Source organism: Melanotaenia boesemani, chromosome 8 (genome assembly GCF_017639745.1).
Source record: "Melanotaenia boesemani isolate fMelBoe1 chromosome 8, fMelBoe1.pri, whole genome shotgun sequence".
In the NCBI taxonomy this organism is placed as follows: Eukaryota; Metazoa; Chordata; class Actinopteri; order Atheriniformes; family Melanotaeniidae; genus Melanotaenia; species Melanotaenia boesemani.
The window spans coordinates 20,091,854-20,107,172 of NC_055689.1; the positions used below are offsets into that span (position 1 = coordinate 20,091,854).

General features: G+C 37.2%; 2 protein-coding genes across 3 annotated transcripts; one reads left to right on the forward strand and one right to left on the reverse strand.

The window, feature by feature from the left end:
* Positions 1–5,046: 5,046 nt before the first annotated feature.
* efcab14 (EF-hand calcium binding domain 14) lies at positions 5,047–13,910 on the forward strand. Of its 2 annotated transcripts, none has more exons than XM_041991952.1 (9): positions 5,047–5,765; positions 7,394–7,542; positions 7,694–7,839; positions 8,865–8,963; positions 9,045–9,152; positions 10,223–10,375; positions 11,266–11,374; positions 11,461–11,592; positions 12,412–13,910. In XM_041991952.1, exons 1-9 carry the CDS (start codon positions 5,590–5,592, stop codon positions 12,588–12,590), a joined length of 1,251 nt encoding a protein of 416 aa, XP_041847886.1. In that variant the 5' UTR covers positions 5,047–5,589; the 3' UTR covers positions 12,591–13,910. The 2 variants fall into 2 exon arrangements, with proteins under 2 accessions (XP_041847886.1, XP_041847887.1); XM_041991953.1 differs by having other exon boundaries at positions 7,397–7,542.
* Positions 13,911–13,963: 53 nt separating this feature from the next.
* znf830 (zinc finger protein 830) lies at positions 13,964–15,269 on the reverse strand. Its single transcript, XM_041991955.1, has one exon. It carries the CDS (start codon positions 15,163–15,165, stop codon positions 14,146–14,148), a length of 1,020 nt encoding a protein of 339 aa, XP_041847889.1. The 5' UTR covers positions 15,166–15,269; the 3' UTR covers positions 13,964–14,145.
* Between the last annotated feature and the right edge of the window lie 50 nt (positions 15,270–15,319).

Sequence of the window (15,319 nt, forward strand, 5' to 3'; positions counted from 1 at the left end):
TTCACAATACACATCACAAATTCCAGTGTGTAGGATAGGATGTCACATTTAACTCCCTGTCTTTGAGGGAAAAAAAGAAGGAAAAAAAAACTCTGTTTTTGCCTTTGAGATATTCTTTAAGCCACTGCGTAACACACATGTAAGCCATTAACAGTAGATTTTGTAGAAAACTGCAAAAACAGGAAATTTGAATAAGAGATATAAACATTAATATGACATGAAACAGTAATCACATTTCTAATCAATAATAGTGATAATACAAAACCAGTTTAAGCTCAAAATTTCTACTTTTAACAACAGCGGTTACCGCAAATATATAGCTGTGTTTCAGAGCCCCTGTCACAGATGAGATGCTGTAAAGGGAGTCTGATCCATTTCAAGCTGAATGTGCTGAATAAAGTAGTTGCTGTGGAGGGGGGAATTTAGGCCAAAGCAGTATTTCTGTTTACCTCTGTTTACCCTCTGCATGCAGTAGGAGATATTAAAAAAAAAAAAAAAAAAAAAAAACATGTGCAAAAGCTGCAAAATCCTGTTCCACCTTATGAAATCAGTGGTGGGAAATTAGCATTGTTCATGTCTTCTCTGGGCTCTGGATGCGCTGCCATCAACAAAACCAATTCCCTCGTTGCCATGCCTTAATCATTCATATAAACAGTTTTAATCAAATCTGCTAAACTTCAGTGAATTTTTCCCCTTCAGATGCCTCTCATGGCTTCTGTTTTCCATTCTTCAATTTTCCTTTTCTTGTTAGCTGTTTCCTTGCACTTATCTGTTTGTCATTTTACTCTTCCTTTGTTTTTTTAATGCCTTCCCCTACTTTCTTGTCTGTGCAGAAAATGAGTCAACTTGCTTGAATTAATTTCAAAATATTAAAAAGAATAATGAAATGGATTTGTAATCATTTCTTGTTTTTAATCATTATTTTATTTATTTATTTTACTACTCAGCAAAAGACAAAAAAAATTCAAGTAAGAAAATATTCGTTTACTGAAGACATTACCAGAAAAATGAACTGCCTATTTCACAGACATGGATTAAACTAATCCTGGTCTAATACACAGAAAAAGAGAACTTTGGTGTTCTGTCTGTCTATGAAACCAGTCGTTAATCTCATTGAATTTTAAATGCTATACTCTACACACAAAACTGGAGATCACTGAGAGCAAACTACTTAACTAGTAGAACAGGGCAACATTATAAGGGCTTTCATATTGACTTACAAGCATATTTTTCAAGGTATTACATGATGTACAATTCTCATTGACTAATTGTCTTTGAACATGCTTGAATTTACTGCGTATTTGGTTTAAACTTTCAATAAAATTCAATCAAAGACTCCTCCTATGCGATTTTTTTCCCTCATTCACAGCTTTAATTTCCTTAATATATTAATCTATTCCCTTTTATCCATTTCAGATTATATCAGACCTTTTTTGTTTCCCTGCAGTGGTCGCCTATACAGTTAAGTGTCGACGCAGTATGAGTTCCGGTTGAAGACAGAGGATTAATCGTTAAATCATAATGTCCTTGTCTGATACATTTTCTTTTACATTTAGGGCATTTAACTGCCTGCATTGAAGGAGTTACAATGAAAGCATCAACTAGTTGACAAATTGTCATGTCCCTCTCTGGCTCTGATTTCATACTAAGAATGCTTCCAGGCACAATGTCGAATGTTACAGTTGTATTAAATTATTTATTATAACATGATCTCAAATGTATTTTGATCCTTGAATGTAGCTGAGTGTGTGCACATACGTGTGTGTGTGTGTGTGTGTGTGTGTGTGTGTGTGTGTGTGTGTGTGTGTGTGTGTGTGTGCGTGTGTGCGTGTGTGTGTGTGTGTGTGTGTGTGTGTGTGTGTGTGTGTGTGTGTGTGTAAAATATTTAGGTGTACAAGTCCATTAAAATTCTAATCATAAATTACTTCAGCACAAGACATTGCAGTGAATATTACAGCATAAACATGATTGTGATTACCACTGTGCAGGATGCTGGATATGAACAATATTTGCATTGTTTTCATTCGGCAGAGCTAAACCAGTGTTTGTGCGCTCCTCTGTCCTTGACTCAAGTGTTGCCATTCTGCTGCTTGCCTGGTATTCTTTGATGTGAGAACATTGCCCCCTGCTGATTTCCGTTAGTACATTATCATAGGCCTCAATAAACCCACTGAGTGACAGTGGACGTGTGTTTTTATGTGTTCTGTTTGCTCACATGTTTCAACTTCAGATCCATCTCTTTGTGAGTTATATCTGCAGCAACATGTTTATTAAACAGTGAATATGCTGCTAAAAGAAATTATGATTTAACAAATCAAAATAGCTAAAATAAATTTGTGAAAAAATATTTCTGATAAAGTCTGAGCAGTCTTAAATAATAATAATAATAATAATAATAATAATAATAAATTAAATATTTATAAGACAGGAAAATCCTACTAATTAAGTAAGTGAATCTAGACACTGCACCATTAAAGCACCTGAAAAGCGATCTTTAAACTTTGAATTTGTCCCTGTTTCATGAAGTATAAATTACTAAAGCGCAACCATTACAATAGATGATTTGGAGAAAAGGTCCATAAGTATTTTTATTTTAGAATCTAAAAGTAATCTACTATGGTGGTGTAATCACAATTTGATTCCCTACCTTTCCTTAGCCAAACATAAGACCAGAGAATAAATACCTTGTTGCATGTAGTTTTAAATCATTGACAGCAATGAGCACAGAAAACTGGGTGAATTATCATAAAACTTGAGCTTTATTGTAAACTGCATGTTCTCTGATAAGTCATCAAGCAGGATTAATTCAATAATTAAAATAGGTGTCTTTTATATTTAGGGCATTTAACTGACAAAATGAGTCACAATAAAAGCAGCAACTAATCGACAAATATAACTTTTTTACGTTGTACTTTTTTTTTCAAACTACAAGGTTCCATGATATGTATACTAGAAGAGTTATCCAACAAAATAGCTAGAAGATCTCAGATAAATGTTAAAAACGCACGGTGAGGGAAATTGGTATTCAAACAGCAGCCCTGCTTCCAAATGATGATAAACTGCATTCATATGGTCTGCCATGTCAGATAAAAGCTTTCAGTTAGCTGTCAGTTCTATTCACTATTTTCTATTATACCACTACTATTTACACTCCCTCTTAGCACCCAGGCTTCTCTCTGCCCACAACTGTGGGAATCACCACTTGTGAGAATATGAGCAACCCTGCTGTGAAGAAAGTGCCAAACCAAAGTCAGCAACATGGGCTTGTAATGTCTGATGTTTCCTGCCTCGTGGCTGTAGATGTGGGGGAAACAGAGGTTGAAATGTCATCCTTTCAGTCCTCTGACAAGAAACAGAGACTCCAGTGAAGAGATGAAACACTTTAAGTGCTGTAATTTGAAGCTTCATACTAACGTAGTGCCACACAAGCCCCCAGCATGATGCTTGTCCTCTCACCAGGTGCTCTAAGCACAGAAGAGCAGTTATTGAATTTTGCTTTGCTACCTGTATGACACTGTAAGACTCAAAGTAAATGCAATCAAAACAATAGAGCCCCTCCCTCCCTTTTTAAAGTACTTAAATAACAGAGCATGCACATCAGTCTAGCTAAACTGTGATAATATTAGCTTTTCATGTCTGTGGGTGGCACCATGCTATTGCTGTCAATTTATTGCCTTGAGGAATTCTTATTTGAGTATAGTAAGACATCAGCAGTAGGCCTCACCAATAATCAAACCCATACTGAGATTTGAGGAGCATCTCAGGTCCGTTGTGTGTCTATAAATTCATTTAGCAAGGGGTTTTAATTGGTGTCATTATTGTTAGCATTGTACTGTGGTTTTATGGGGGCACAGGCTCATAAAAGAACATATTTCAAAGCCAAGTGCAGACCAGTGGGAGTCTGTTTTCAGTGAAAGGAGCTAAAGGCCAGTCTGCAGAGACCCTGTGTCTTGCTGTGTCAGCCAATAGCTCTCCGGTTCAACTGGATTTATAACAGACTTCACAAAGCATTTCAACCAAGGGAAAAATTAATTACTGATGTCAGTATGCAAACATGCTGCCATCAAGTTGACAAAAGTATTTCCACCCTGTAGATACAGTTTATAAATGTGGTATGTAGACTGAACTGTAGAATGAGAGGCAAGTGGAGATTATTCATTCTGTAATTTATCAAGAAAGTAAAGTTATTGGTTGGCTGTCTTAATGCAAAGATTTCCACTGCATTCAAACATTACATTTTATTTATATATGTATAGAAAAAAACAATATGTCAAATGTTGTGCACTGTTTTCTGACAAAAGAACCTGAACTGTTGAGCAGGTAGAATCCAATGCAAGGTAAACTAGTCATGTTCATGCTGTGTACAATTATGGGTCCCATCTAAATTAACTAAAGATTATGCAGAAGAATGGTGAATACACCCATACTAAAACCTTTCAAAAATGCTTTGCTGTCCTCAACTTCAAGATCACCATACATTTAAAATAAAGGAAAAACAGTGTGCAAATAAGTCTCAGTATTGTATAAACTGTTGTTTTTATTTAAAATCCTAGCATCATTACCTTTTTTAATTTAAAATGTAAATTGTGTATCCAATGGATGCTGATATTTTCTTGTTTGGTCTCATATGCTCTCTTTTTTTCTTCTTCTTCATATTCAAATAAACATCAGAAACGGTCAAATTTATATTTATGAATTATATTTGGCCAACAGATTATTTTTAATTTATTCATCTGTAAGACAAAAACGGCAGAGCAATATTTTCTTTTAAATGATTGACACTTTACTTTGTGGCAATGCATGAGCAGCTGTTCTTCAGTCTTTTCAAATACATTGTGTAATTTAATAGCTATAATTCAGAAGTAACAACTAGCAATAGATGCATACGAGGTGTATTTCAGGGGCGGGCATGGTAACGCTATGTGGAGTGCTACAATGATTTATCTTTGATCTCTTATTAAATGCCACTGGATATGTGTAGGTAGCTCGTATTAAAAAAAACAAAAAAAAACAGGAAGTTGTCGTTTTGTCATTGCACCAATCAGCTATTAGGTTACTTGGACGTCCTGGCCCTGCCCAAATAACTCAAGCAGCAAGACAAATAAATAGAGTCCCACATAATTTGATTGTAATTGAAAGGTTTTGTCGATGTATTTAAGGAATTTGGGGTACCCTTCCCAACTGAAATATTTCGGAGCAGGTAATTTGAAGGCACAGAGAGTGGACGTGAGAACAACGACAGCAGCCACTGTTAGCAGGCATTAGCAAGGTGTCAGATGCTACCATAGTTAGCTTAACAGATGTAATAACCTGGCAGATCGAAGAAAAAGTTATTTCAGAGTAGCTGTTTTGGACTTGTAATATAATGCCGATCAGTTACTAATTTTTGTATGTGTTACGTAGATATAAGCAGACAAAGGCGAATGTGTTTATGTCTGTGTGCTCCAGTGCGTTGTTGTCATTTAAGCTAGCAAGAGGACGGTAGCTTAGTTGCTACACAAACGACAACAAACCACCAAACTGGACAAAACATTGGATTTAGTCGGGTTTAAATCGGGCTCGGCGGGTTCGCTGACCCCTCAAAAGAAAATGAAAAAGAGGAAAGAGTTGAACGCCTTGATCGGACTCGGAGACAGCAAAAGAAAGAAGGCCAAAAAGGGATCTGGTCATCGGCTTCTCCGAACTGAACCGCCCGACTCGGAGTCGGACTCGAGCTCAGAAGATGACGACTTCAACAACCTCAACAGCGGAGCCAACTTTGGAAAGTAAGTCTGTTTAATATCGCGTTGAGTTGTAAAATATAACAAGCGTGCGTTCTACATCCCACTTCTATGTTATTAATTGGTCGCCTTAAGTTGGTGTTTAGATTCCAAAACAAACATGCAGTGGCAGCTTTAAATATCCTTCCATAGATCAACTCTTGCCAGTGATTAATGTTCTATTAGAAAAATAGACTTGAAGAATAGTTAATAGTTTTTATGTTAATATTCAAATATTTGTACTATAAACAAACATGGCTTAATAGACATTACACTCAATGCAATGACGTGTAAAGAGGCATTTCATTTCCAGTAATGTGCTGTCCTTCCTCATTCATTGTTTATCCAAAATGTTGAGCAAAATGATTGGGGGGGTTGTTTACAGGAAATTGATGATTGCCAAGATTTTCTCCGCGGTGTGTAGAGATGAGACAAATGAGAAATTGCACCCTGACACAATTTTGACAAGGAACAAAAAGATGCAAACCAGCACGCACACACACACAGCAAATGCTCCAGGCTGTTTGCTGACACATTCATATACCATCTCACCTGCTTATTCTCTGGAGAATTTACTTGGGGCCTGGGTGCCTGTAGCAGATGTTGCAGACGTTTGCATCCTGACATGCCACACCTCTGGAACATCTCTAACATTGCAGGACTCAGTACAGGTGCAAAAGCAGTTTGATTTGTTTTTGTTTGTTTGTTTTTTTTAATCTGAAGAAATGACCAGGCAAAAGACATACATAAAGTAGTTAGCTGAGTTTGCACATGCATAAAGCTGTCAAATCAAAATCACCTGGAGTGATGATGAAATTAAGTCTTTGCAATTTTTGCTCATGCCACATGCCCCTTTTCTCATACAGTGCAATTGCAAATTCATAATTACAGCACAAAAACAAAAAGGCCGGCTCACGCTTCCCATGAAAAAGAATTGTGGAGCAGGCAACCAGCGAGTTACTCTGTTTTCACTTGCACATGCTTTCCACTGTACATGTTTATTATTTTAAGGGTTTCCATGTCAACAAAAAAAAATTAAAAAGAAAAAAAAGTTTGATTTTCTCATCTAAACAAAGAAAATTTTTAAACACTTTAGGAAATGTTAAGAAATATTGTAGCTATTTTGAAATAATAATTTCACAGTAGTTATATCTTGAACATTCTTTGCACCAACAACATAGACTTGTGTTTAAGAAGACCCACTTTCCTATACATTAACATAAAGAAAATAATTTAAATAAATTTGTTCCTGTTTAATTTAATAAGCTCCCGCTACAGTACAACTAAAGTACATCCCATTTAATTGTTCTGAAGGATCTGTTGATACATTAAAGTGAAAAAAAATCTACTTTTAATTAGGTTTTGCTCTTCAGTATTATGCTGTGTAGCAAAGTCAGGTCATTTTTCCTCAGCTGCCGAGCACAGATTCCTTTTAAAATAGTCATTAAGGCAAATTATACAACATGAGTTTGATATGCTGGTAGTGTGCGGTGGCGCATATTTTGAAGAATGATTCCTTTTAAGTAATCCTCATAATTCCCATGACACGCAGCACTTCTGAAAATATCTTCTTCATTAATAATGAAAGAAGCTCTGCAGTTCTGATATCTTATGTTAGTGCCTTCTTTTCACAGAAGAAGCTACACACAGTGCTGCAATGTGTGCTACCCCTTATTTCTGTTCATCATACTCGCTGCTTGTGTCATGGCCTGTGCTGGACTCATCTGGATGCAGATTGCTCTGAAGGAAGATCTTGACACACTTAAAGAGAAACTGCACAGTAGTAAGTCTCATGAGTCATTACTTACCTGGTGATTGTCATAAACAACACACTGCCCTTTGGACACTTATCCAGTATATATGCCAGCTAAGCAGTCACATGTTCATATATGTTTAATATCATGTTTAACAATATTGTATTGCTTTCGTTGCAGTGGAATCCAGCCAGAAGGTGTCATCAAGTGAAATACCAAAATTAAGCGAGGACCTGAAAAACAAGGAGCAAAAACTTGATGATATTGAGAACGGAGGCAAGGGGTTGAGCAAAATCTGGTCCAACATAACAGAAATCAACCGAAAGGTGAGTTGTCATGTCTGCTCAGAGGTTTGGAACTGTCACTCAGTCATAAAGGAACTACACTTTTTATTACAATGTGTTGGAGAATATGTAGACTTTTAGTGATGTTTCAGTCCGACTGCTTGTTACTCCACACCTGAGAATTCCTGTAGAATAAATGAAACCACACTGATTTGTGATACTCCGAAGAGTAAAGACTAGCAGTCAGCATTGTCTTTATATTCATCCAAACACAAATCATGCATGTTTTAGTTTTCTTTGGTTCTACAAGCAAAGACCTCTTTTAGACCTGCAGCTCTTTAAATTCATTTGGTGATAACTAAAATTTCCTACTTTTTTCTAACAATGTTCAATGACTCAGGTAAACCTAATAACATTTGCTCATCCCTTTGAACACAGTAGTATGAATCTGAGCTGCATACAGCAAACAGTAGTGATGGGTTTTAAAATGCCCTCACTTTGCTTGCAATGCAAAAGATTAAATGACATAATTACAACTGTCCTACACAGTGGTTTCCTTGCTTTTATTTGGCACAGCTCCTAGTGTTTTTTCCACTTAACTTACATTAACAGCACAGCAATCAGAGAAAAGGGAAATAGCGCTTGCACCTAAACAACCTTTTTCATTATCATGAGATAGTTTGAATAAAACAGTGAGACCATTATCATAAGTGACCTATATGTAAATTCCCTCATATGCCACTGATGTAGCCTTCAATATTTTACTTCCCATGTCTGCCATTCACTTAGGACAGAGAGGGGAACTGAATAGATGCACAGCTCTATGGTTGAAAAATAAAAAAGAATGAATTACTTATTTTCAATAATAATATGGTTTTATCACTTGACCCTACTTGGAAACCGTAAGCGTAGCGTAAACACTAGTTAGTGTTACAAACCTAGGTTAAATGGCACCACAAATAGATAAATTAGTTTAAGTTACCACTGAGTATACCCAGTAAAGTATAGTAATGATTGAAAACTATCTTGCTGCTGACCGAATGCTTTGTTTCATGTCACTCTCACAGATCACTTTGCTGGACTCTGCTGTTAACAGTTTGAAGGTTAACTTGAAATCAGCTGCTGATCTAATCAGCCTTCCTACAACTTTTGAAGAGCTTCAGAAGGTAAAGCCCAAAGAAACTGGACTAAACAGATGCCTTGTACCAATCTTAGTAACCGATTTTGCACATGTTTTTGTTTTCCAGAGTGTTGCTACAATTGGCAGCACGTTAACGAGTGTACAACACGATGTAAAGACTATGCAGACTGCTCTTGAAAATCAGAAGAAAGATGATGACTTGAAGAAGACGATGGTAATTTTGTTTTTTGCTGTACAGTTTGAGTGATGATGAATGCATCTGTTGTGAGAGACAGCATAGTCCAAACTTGATATTTTATTTTCAAACTGTATGTTATACATTGTTTTCACAGTAAAAACTCTCAGGCTTTGTTTTTTCATAAATAATTCAGGGCCTCAAACTCTAGGATTTCAGATTAGCAGAACTGTAGGATTTTTTTTCATGAGTCAGAGTTGGAATTCACTGATGCAGCTTGTCATGTTGTGTATACATCTCCTGGTGCACAGCCAACAGTGCAGAAGGCTGCATTGTACATTTGCTTTGCTTGTTATTTATGTATTAATATAAGGAGACTGTTTTGTGCATAAAATGGCTTAATGGCATACTGTGCTAAAGTAAGTTTGTTCAATTAATTGGTGTAACCAGTGTATAATGAACTTTTCCCGCCGTTCCTAAATTTAATGGCTCTATTGCTAATTTGTTAAATTCAGAATTGAGGAAAATCTGCTTACATATGACCAGGATGACTTCGATGATGAAATGTCAGTTGATGTGTCTAATCCAGATGAGAAATTGTGGTGATCATCGCCACAGGCCGATTAATTGGTGTTAGCCCACGCATGCAAGCTTGCTTTGCAATTCTTGTCAGGCTGATGTTGAAAGAGTCATCAGGATAAGAAGGTCCTGTCATTTCTTGGACCAGTGCCTTGGGTTAGCATTCATAATACATGAAACAAGTGCCAATCTATTTTTGGAGCTTAGATGTTTCAGTTTGCAACTAAAACTAGGTCAAATATCTAACAGAACTGCAGAATTTTTTATCTGCTTTATTTTATAAAGGCACATTCTGGTGAAGGACGAAATCACCAGATGATTATATACTTGGTTTTAAACTGTAATCTTGGTCATTTTGTAGTTGATGATGAATTGCTAGCTGTCTGAGATATATATAGTCTTAACAGGTGAATAACTTTGCATACCATTTGCAGTCTCCAAGCGAGATATATATATACATATATATTTGTTTGTGTGTTTGTTTTTGTGCATGTATCTAACACTTTATATCAATCATTATATTTTCATAGGATATAACAGACCTCAGAAGAGCCATGGGAGAGGTAAACAAGACAGAGGAGCAGCACCACACATGGACTGATTATCAGATCCACATCCTCCTTTCTACTGTGGCAGATCTTCATCAAAGAGTGGCCTCACTGGAGAATGGGTCAAAGCACAGTGTGAGTAATATGTATTTTGAGTTGTTGTGTTAAATGTGGAAAGGAATAAAAAATAAATAACAAATCAAATCAATCTTTATTTATATAGCACTTTCACATATCAAGAGGTACCCAAAGTGCTGCACAGATAAAATAACAATACATAAAAACATCAAAACAATAATAAAACAAACAATAAAAGAGAAAAGATAGTAAAAAACCTGGCCTAATGATCGTACTCTCTGGAATTAAAAGCCAATGTAAAAAGATGAGTTTTTAAAAAAGATTTAAAATCATTCAAGGTTCTGGCAGGCCTCACAGAAAAAGGGAGCCCATTCCAGAGTTTAGGGGCGACTGAGGAAAAAGCTCCATCTCCCCGAGTCACGAGTCCTAGGGACTACTAACCTCATATGATAAAAATTAATGCGATTAAAATTCATATTTCTATGGTCATGTTGCGACGAAATGTCCGTTTCCGTAGGCAATTGTTTTTGTTGCTAGAATTGTGAAGAAATGGTACTGTTTGGTACACTGTAGACAGTGCAAGTGGCATAAAATGCACTATCGTGGTTGAGTCAATTTACTGCTATTTCTCTTGCCAGAGATTGTACACAGCTACCATGTGCTGGCCTGTTAGCAAACCCACTCAATGTATGTACATACATTGAAGTGTTCATGCTCAGATTCATCCCTCAGAACTCAATTCCGGCTCCTTTTCTATCCTTAAAGGTGGCAAAATCTTCATGCAAAACTAGAAGCTTTGAAGCAGTTTTCAAAGAGTGACATCCTAGTGTCTGTCCATGTTTACATATAGTCTACATTCAAGTCCAGGGTGTTCAAATGCATATTTGAATGTTAAAATTGAATACCTGATTCTTGATTCCTTCTTTTTTTTATTCTTTGATTCACAGTTGCAGAATAATGATGCAGAGGTCCCACTGGCAATCAGCACTGAACCTCCGGCAAGTGAGATGGTGAAAGAAGCTACAACAACCAAAGCACCACCTGCTGATGTGAAAGGTAGAGTGAATGATAAATCAAATTATCACAGTGGCTTTCTTTGCTCTGTGTTTCATTGTCATTTATTCTCCCATTCCATTTGACAGAGATGTCCACACCACTGACAGAGGCACACACAAGCAGACGACCTCGCTTCTTATCACCAAACCGGTCTAAGCGGAATGCTGTCCCAAAATGTCCAAAGAGGGTGTCCCTGTCTGGAGTCAGTTCCCTGAAAGGTGCCTATTACTGTATCTAACTATTTATTAAAAATGTAGTTGGGCATTTTAGGAAACACACATTATCTTTTTTCAGGAGTAATTGAGGCTGAGCTAAAGAAAAATCTCTGTTTGATGTTTGGTGTCACTTTGATAATGAGACTTAATTCCTCTTAGCCTGACAGTGAGCCATTTAATCCATATTTTTACTGATGTTTTTGCACCAGTTCGGCAAGTCTTGTGTTAATCTCATGTTAATTAAGGAGCTTTAAAGGTCCTGATAGGTGAATATTGTTATGCTTGTGACAGAACCAAGCCAGTTGGGTCCTAGCTTCATGCTAAATTATGCTAACAGGTTGCAGATGGTGGCTTTATATTTACCAGACAAATATGACAATAAAGGACCATTTGTACTAATAACAAAAAGCACAATGACGAGAGGAGTTAGAAGAATCTATTTCTCGGATACCAGAGCTGCATTTTGACGTCAGATTTTAGTCACGATTTTTGTGTAAGTCAGGATTAGTTTGATGATATGCTGAGAGCGCATCAGCAAAAAAAGTATCTTAAGGGACACCATCAATGCCAAGACTGCTTATTGTGTGGAAGACGGTTTAATTGATGCTTTAAGTTTAGGCAAATTGTGTTAATACAGTACTTATTAAGTGGTGGCATATAAATATGTTTGATTTTGAAAGGACAAGTGTTTCTTAAACCATCAGTTAGCTTATAAAAAAATGGTTTCTTCTTGTTGATGCCCCCCCAACTGTGGGCAGGAAAGCAAATTAGGATGTTATGCATAGTTATTAATAAATTCAAAAAATTTTATTTGTTTTCCAGACTTGGAAGAGATCTTCCAGCAGGCAGGTGTTGGACGTGATTCACTCGGACTTACCTACCAACAGCTGGAAAGAGTGTTTGGAACATCAACTCCCAGTGAACAGGCCATGAAGTGCTTTGACAATGACGGGGACCAGAGGTACTCCCTGATGGAGCTGAAAGATGCTGTGGGTTTGTGAGGACACCATCGCTGATATCTATAAACAGTATTGAATACCCTGCAGGGTCTTGGGGCTTCGGGTTCACAACTATTTCTGGAATTGCTGCACTTTTTGTGAACTGAATATTTATCATACTGATTGTGGAAAAAGTGGGGCTTGCATGCCCTCTACGCACTCCCCATCCCCAGGCATTCATTTAGACCTGTCAGTCACAAAGTTTTGCTTCCATTTTAACTGTAATCCATAAGAGTATCTGTATGAAATTCAGCTCTAAACCATGGAAAATTGGTGTGAAATATTCTGAATCTGATTCTTTATCCTTTATCTTTGACATGTTGTGTTCATTGTACTTCTTTTCTCTCTCTCTCTTTGACTACCTGTCTCATCTTGATGCAATGATTTTGTTTTTTGAACAGTTTTAGGCTTTCTGAGTTTTTTTGCAGATGCCCCCACCTGTCTATACAAAAACCAGGTACAACTTACCTAAACCTTATTTATAGGACTGGAGATAGACTTTTATGAATGTTTACAAATGACTACTAGAAACACAGTTTATGTCAGGCTTTAGTTGTGTTTTTAGACATTTTCCTAACTTATCTTAAACAAGTATATGTAAGAGTCAAGACTTTTGTATGTTTTTCTAAGCTAAAAGCTGAAGCTTGATTTCCCTTTGTTCTGTGTTCTTTCTCTTCACCAAGTTGTGATTTGGGTAAACCATCTGTGTATTTTTCTGTAGTTTCTTTGCTTGTTTGTTGCATTATCTTTTTTCTGATGTTTTGCAGATTTGAAGGGCTATGAACACTTATGAGTCACAAAGAATCTTGAAAATAGCTATTCTTACGACATATGTAGCAATAATGAAAAATCATAGATATCGCTTTAGAATTGCAATAGAAAAGGCACACTTGGCTCACAGAATATAACAGGTAGTATAAGATGCACTGACCATCATTCTTTACTTGATTAATTTTATTACATTTTAATGGTCTAATAATGGTGTATTTACATAACAAATGTATTAATTGTGTACATGTAAAGATGTCAACCAGTTATCTTGTGAAAGGGGTTGGATTGTAAATTTAGCTTTAGTCTTATTCAACTTTGTTCTTTAAAAACAATTCAGTTGTGCTTTGCATGTTGCTTTTAATGTAACATGAACACTTTATTTATAAATTTAACATAGTCAACTACTTGTTTTTGCAGGACAATGTTAAATTGAGCTGAAACGTAACAGCTGTGGCCACCATGACTTTTGGGTCCATGCTGCTACTGTACATGAGTGGGGATTTATGAATGTCTTTTTGTTTGAGCACCAATGAATAAAGACAGTTAAAGGTTTGATTTTCTTCTCTCTCTTGTGTATTTAAAATCATGAACTGAGAAGCCTTATATTCCTCTTTCACATGTTTTACTTGAATGCTGCAGTTATGTATAACACACAAATATAAACAAAATGTTATGAAAATCAATTTACAATTCTTGAATTGATGGCATCTTTGTCCAAAATTTCTCTTTAAGTATGATTTTGTAAGAAACCTGACCACAGTAGTCACTCATTGCTCACTTCTACAACTTAAGCCAGGGCCCCTTTAGCCCTCCAGTCCTGGGACAAGAGCCCCAGCAATTCGTCTTCATCCTCCTCTTCTTCATCAATGGTTTCCTCAGTTATCATTTGTTCATTCTTCCTAGGCAGATGCTTGCTTTTCACCACATCTCGCTTGTCTCTCAGTAGTTCAACCCTTTTGTAACATTCAATTTGTTCATCAATTTCGTCAATTTGACGTTCAAGGCGACCTTCTTCATCGTCCTCTGCCACGATGGCCTCTGATTTTGTGTTCACCTGACGTATCTCTTTTTGAAACTCTTCCCACTCCTTGTCCATTTGGTCCTTGGGTGCTTCAACGTTGCGAACTTTGGCATCTCTAACTGGATCGTCGAAGAAACCCTCAGGTAGCGCCTCGGCTGTATTGTCTTTTTTTTCAGCGCTCTTCTCCTGCACATCTGCTTTAAGGATGGATCCTGAATGGGAGATGGCAGGTGTGGATGGGATAGAGCTGTCAAAGAAGTCAGCTGGCAGCCCTACAGCCTCAACTTTCTCAGTAGTGGTATTCTCTTCATCAGCCACCTCAGTAGCTTCATCATCCTCATCGTAAACCCCAGCCAACAAACTCAGCCCTGCAGACTTTTGGGCAGAAATGGTTGCCTTATCGCCAGGTTTGTCGAAGAAATTTCCTGGCACCCCTGACGTACACTGGTCTGTAACCAAAGCTGGTTTAGCCTTTTTTACAATGACGTCCTCGTCCGGTGCTTTCCTCTTCACTGTCTGACTTTCTGGTTCCACTGGCTGACCTTTTGCTCCTTTCAGCTCAGAAACCTTTTCTTTATGCTGTTTCCCAAGAACATGAGCGGGCCACAGAAGTTCCGACTTCACCTGCACATTGCAGAGGAAACAACTGAGATGGCCGAGACTGTTGTACTTTGCAAAAGGAGATTCCACGCGCTTTTTGTCCGTATTTTGTCTTTGCCTCTCCCTCATCAGCCTTCGGAGTTCCTCTTGATTTACAACTTTCTTACCCTTCTTGGAGGTTGCCATTCTTGTTTACGACGAAGCTTGCTAGCCAGCTAGCTAGTTGCTTGCGACGCAGTAGAAATGTGTCTCATAAAGATGACATAGTTGTATTAGCTCGCGTTCAGACTGGAGGTTGAATTACTCTCGCGAGATTTGTAATCAACTAGCGCTAGCAAGA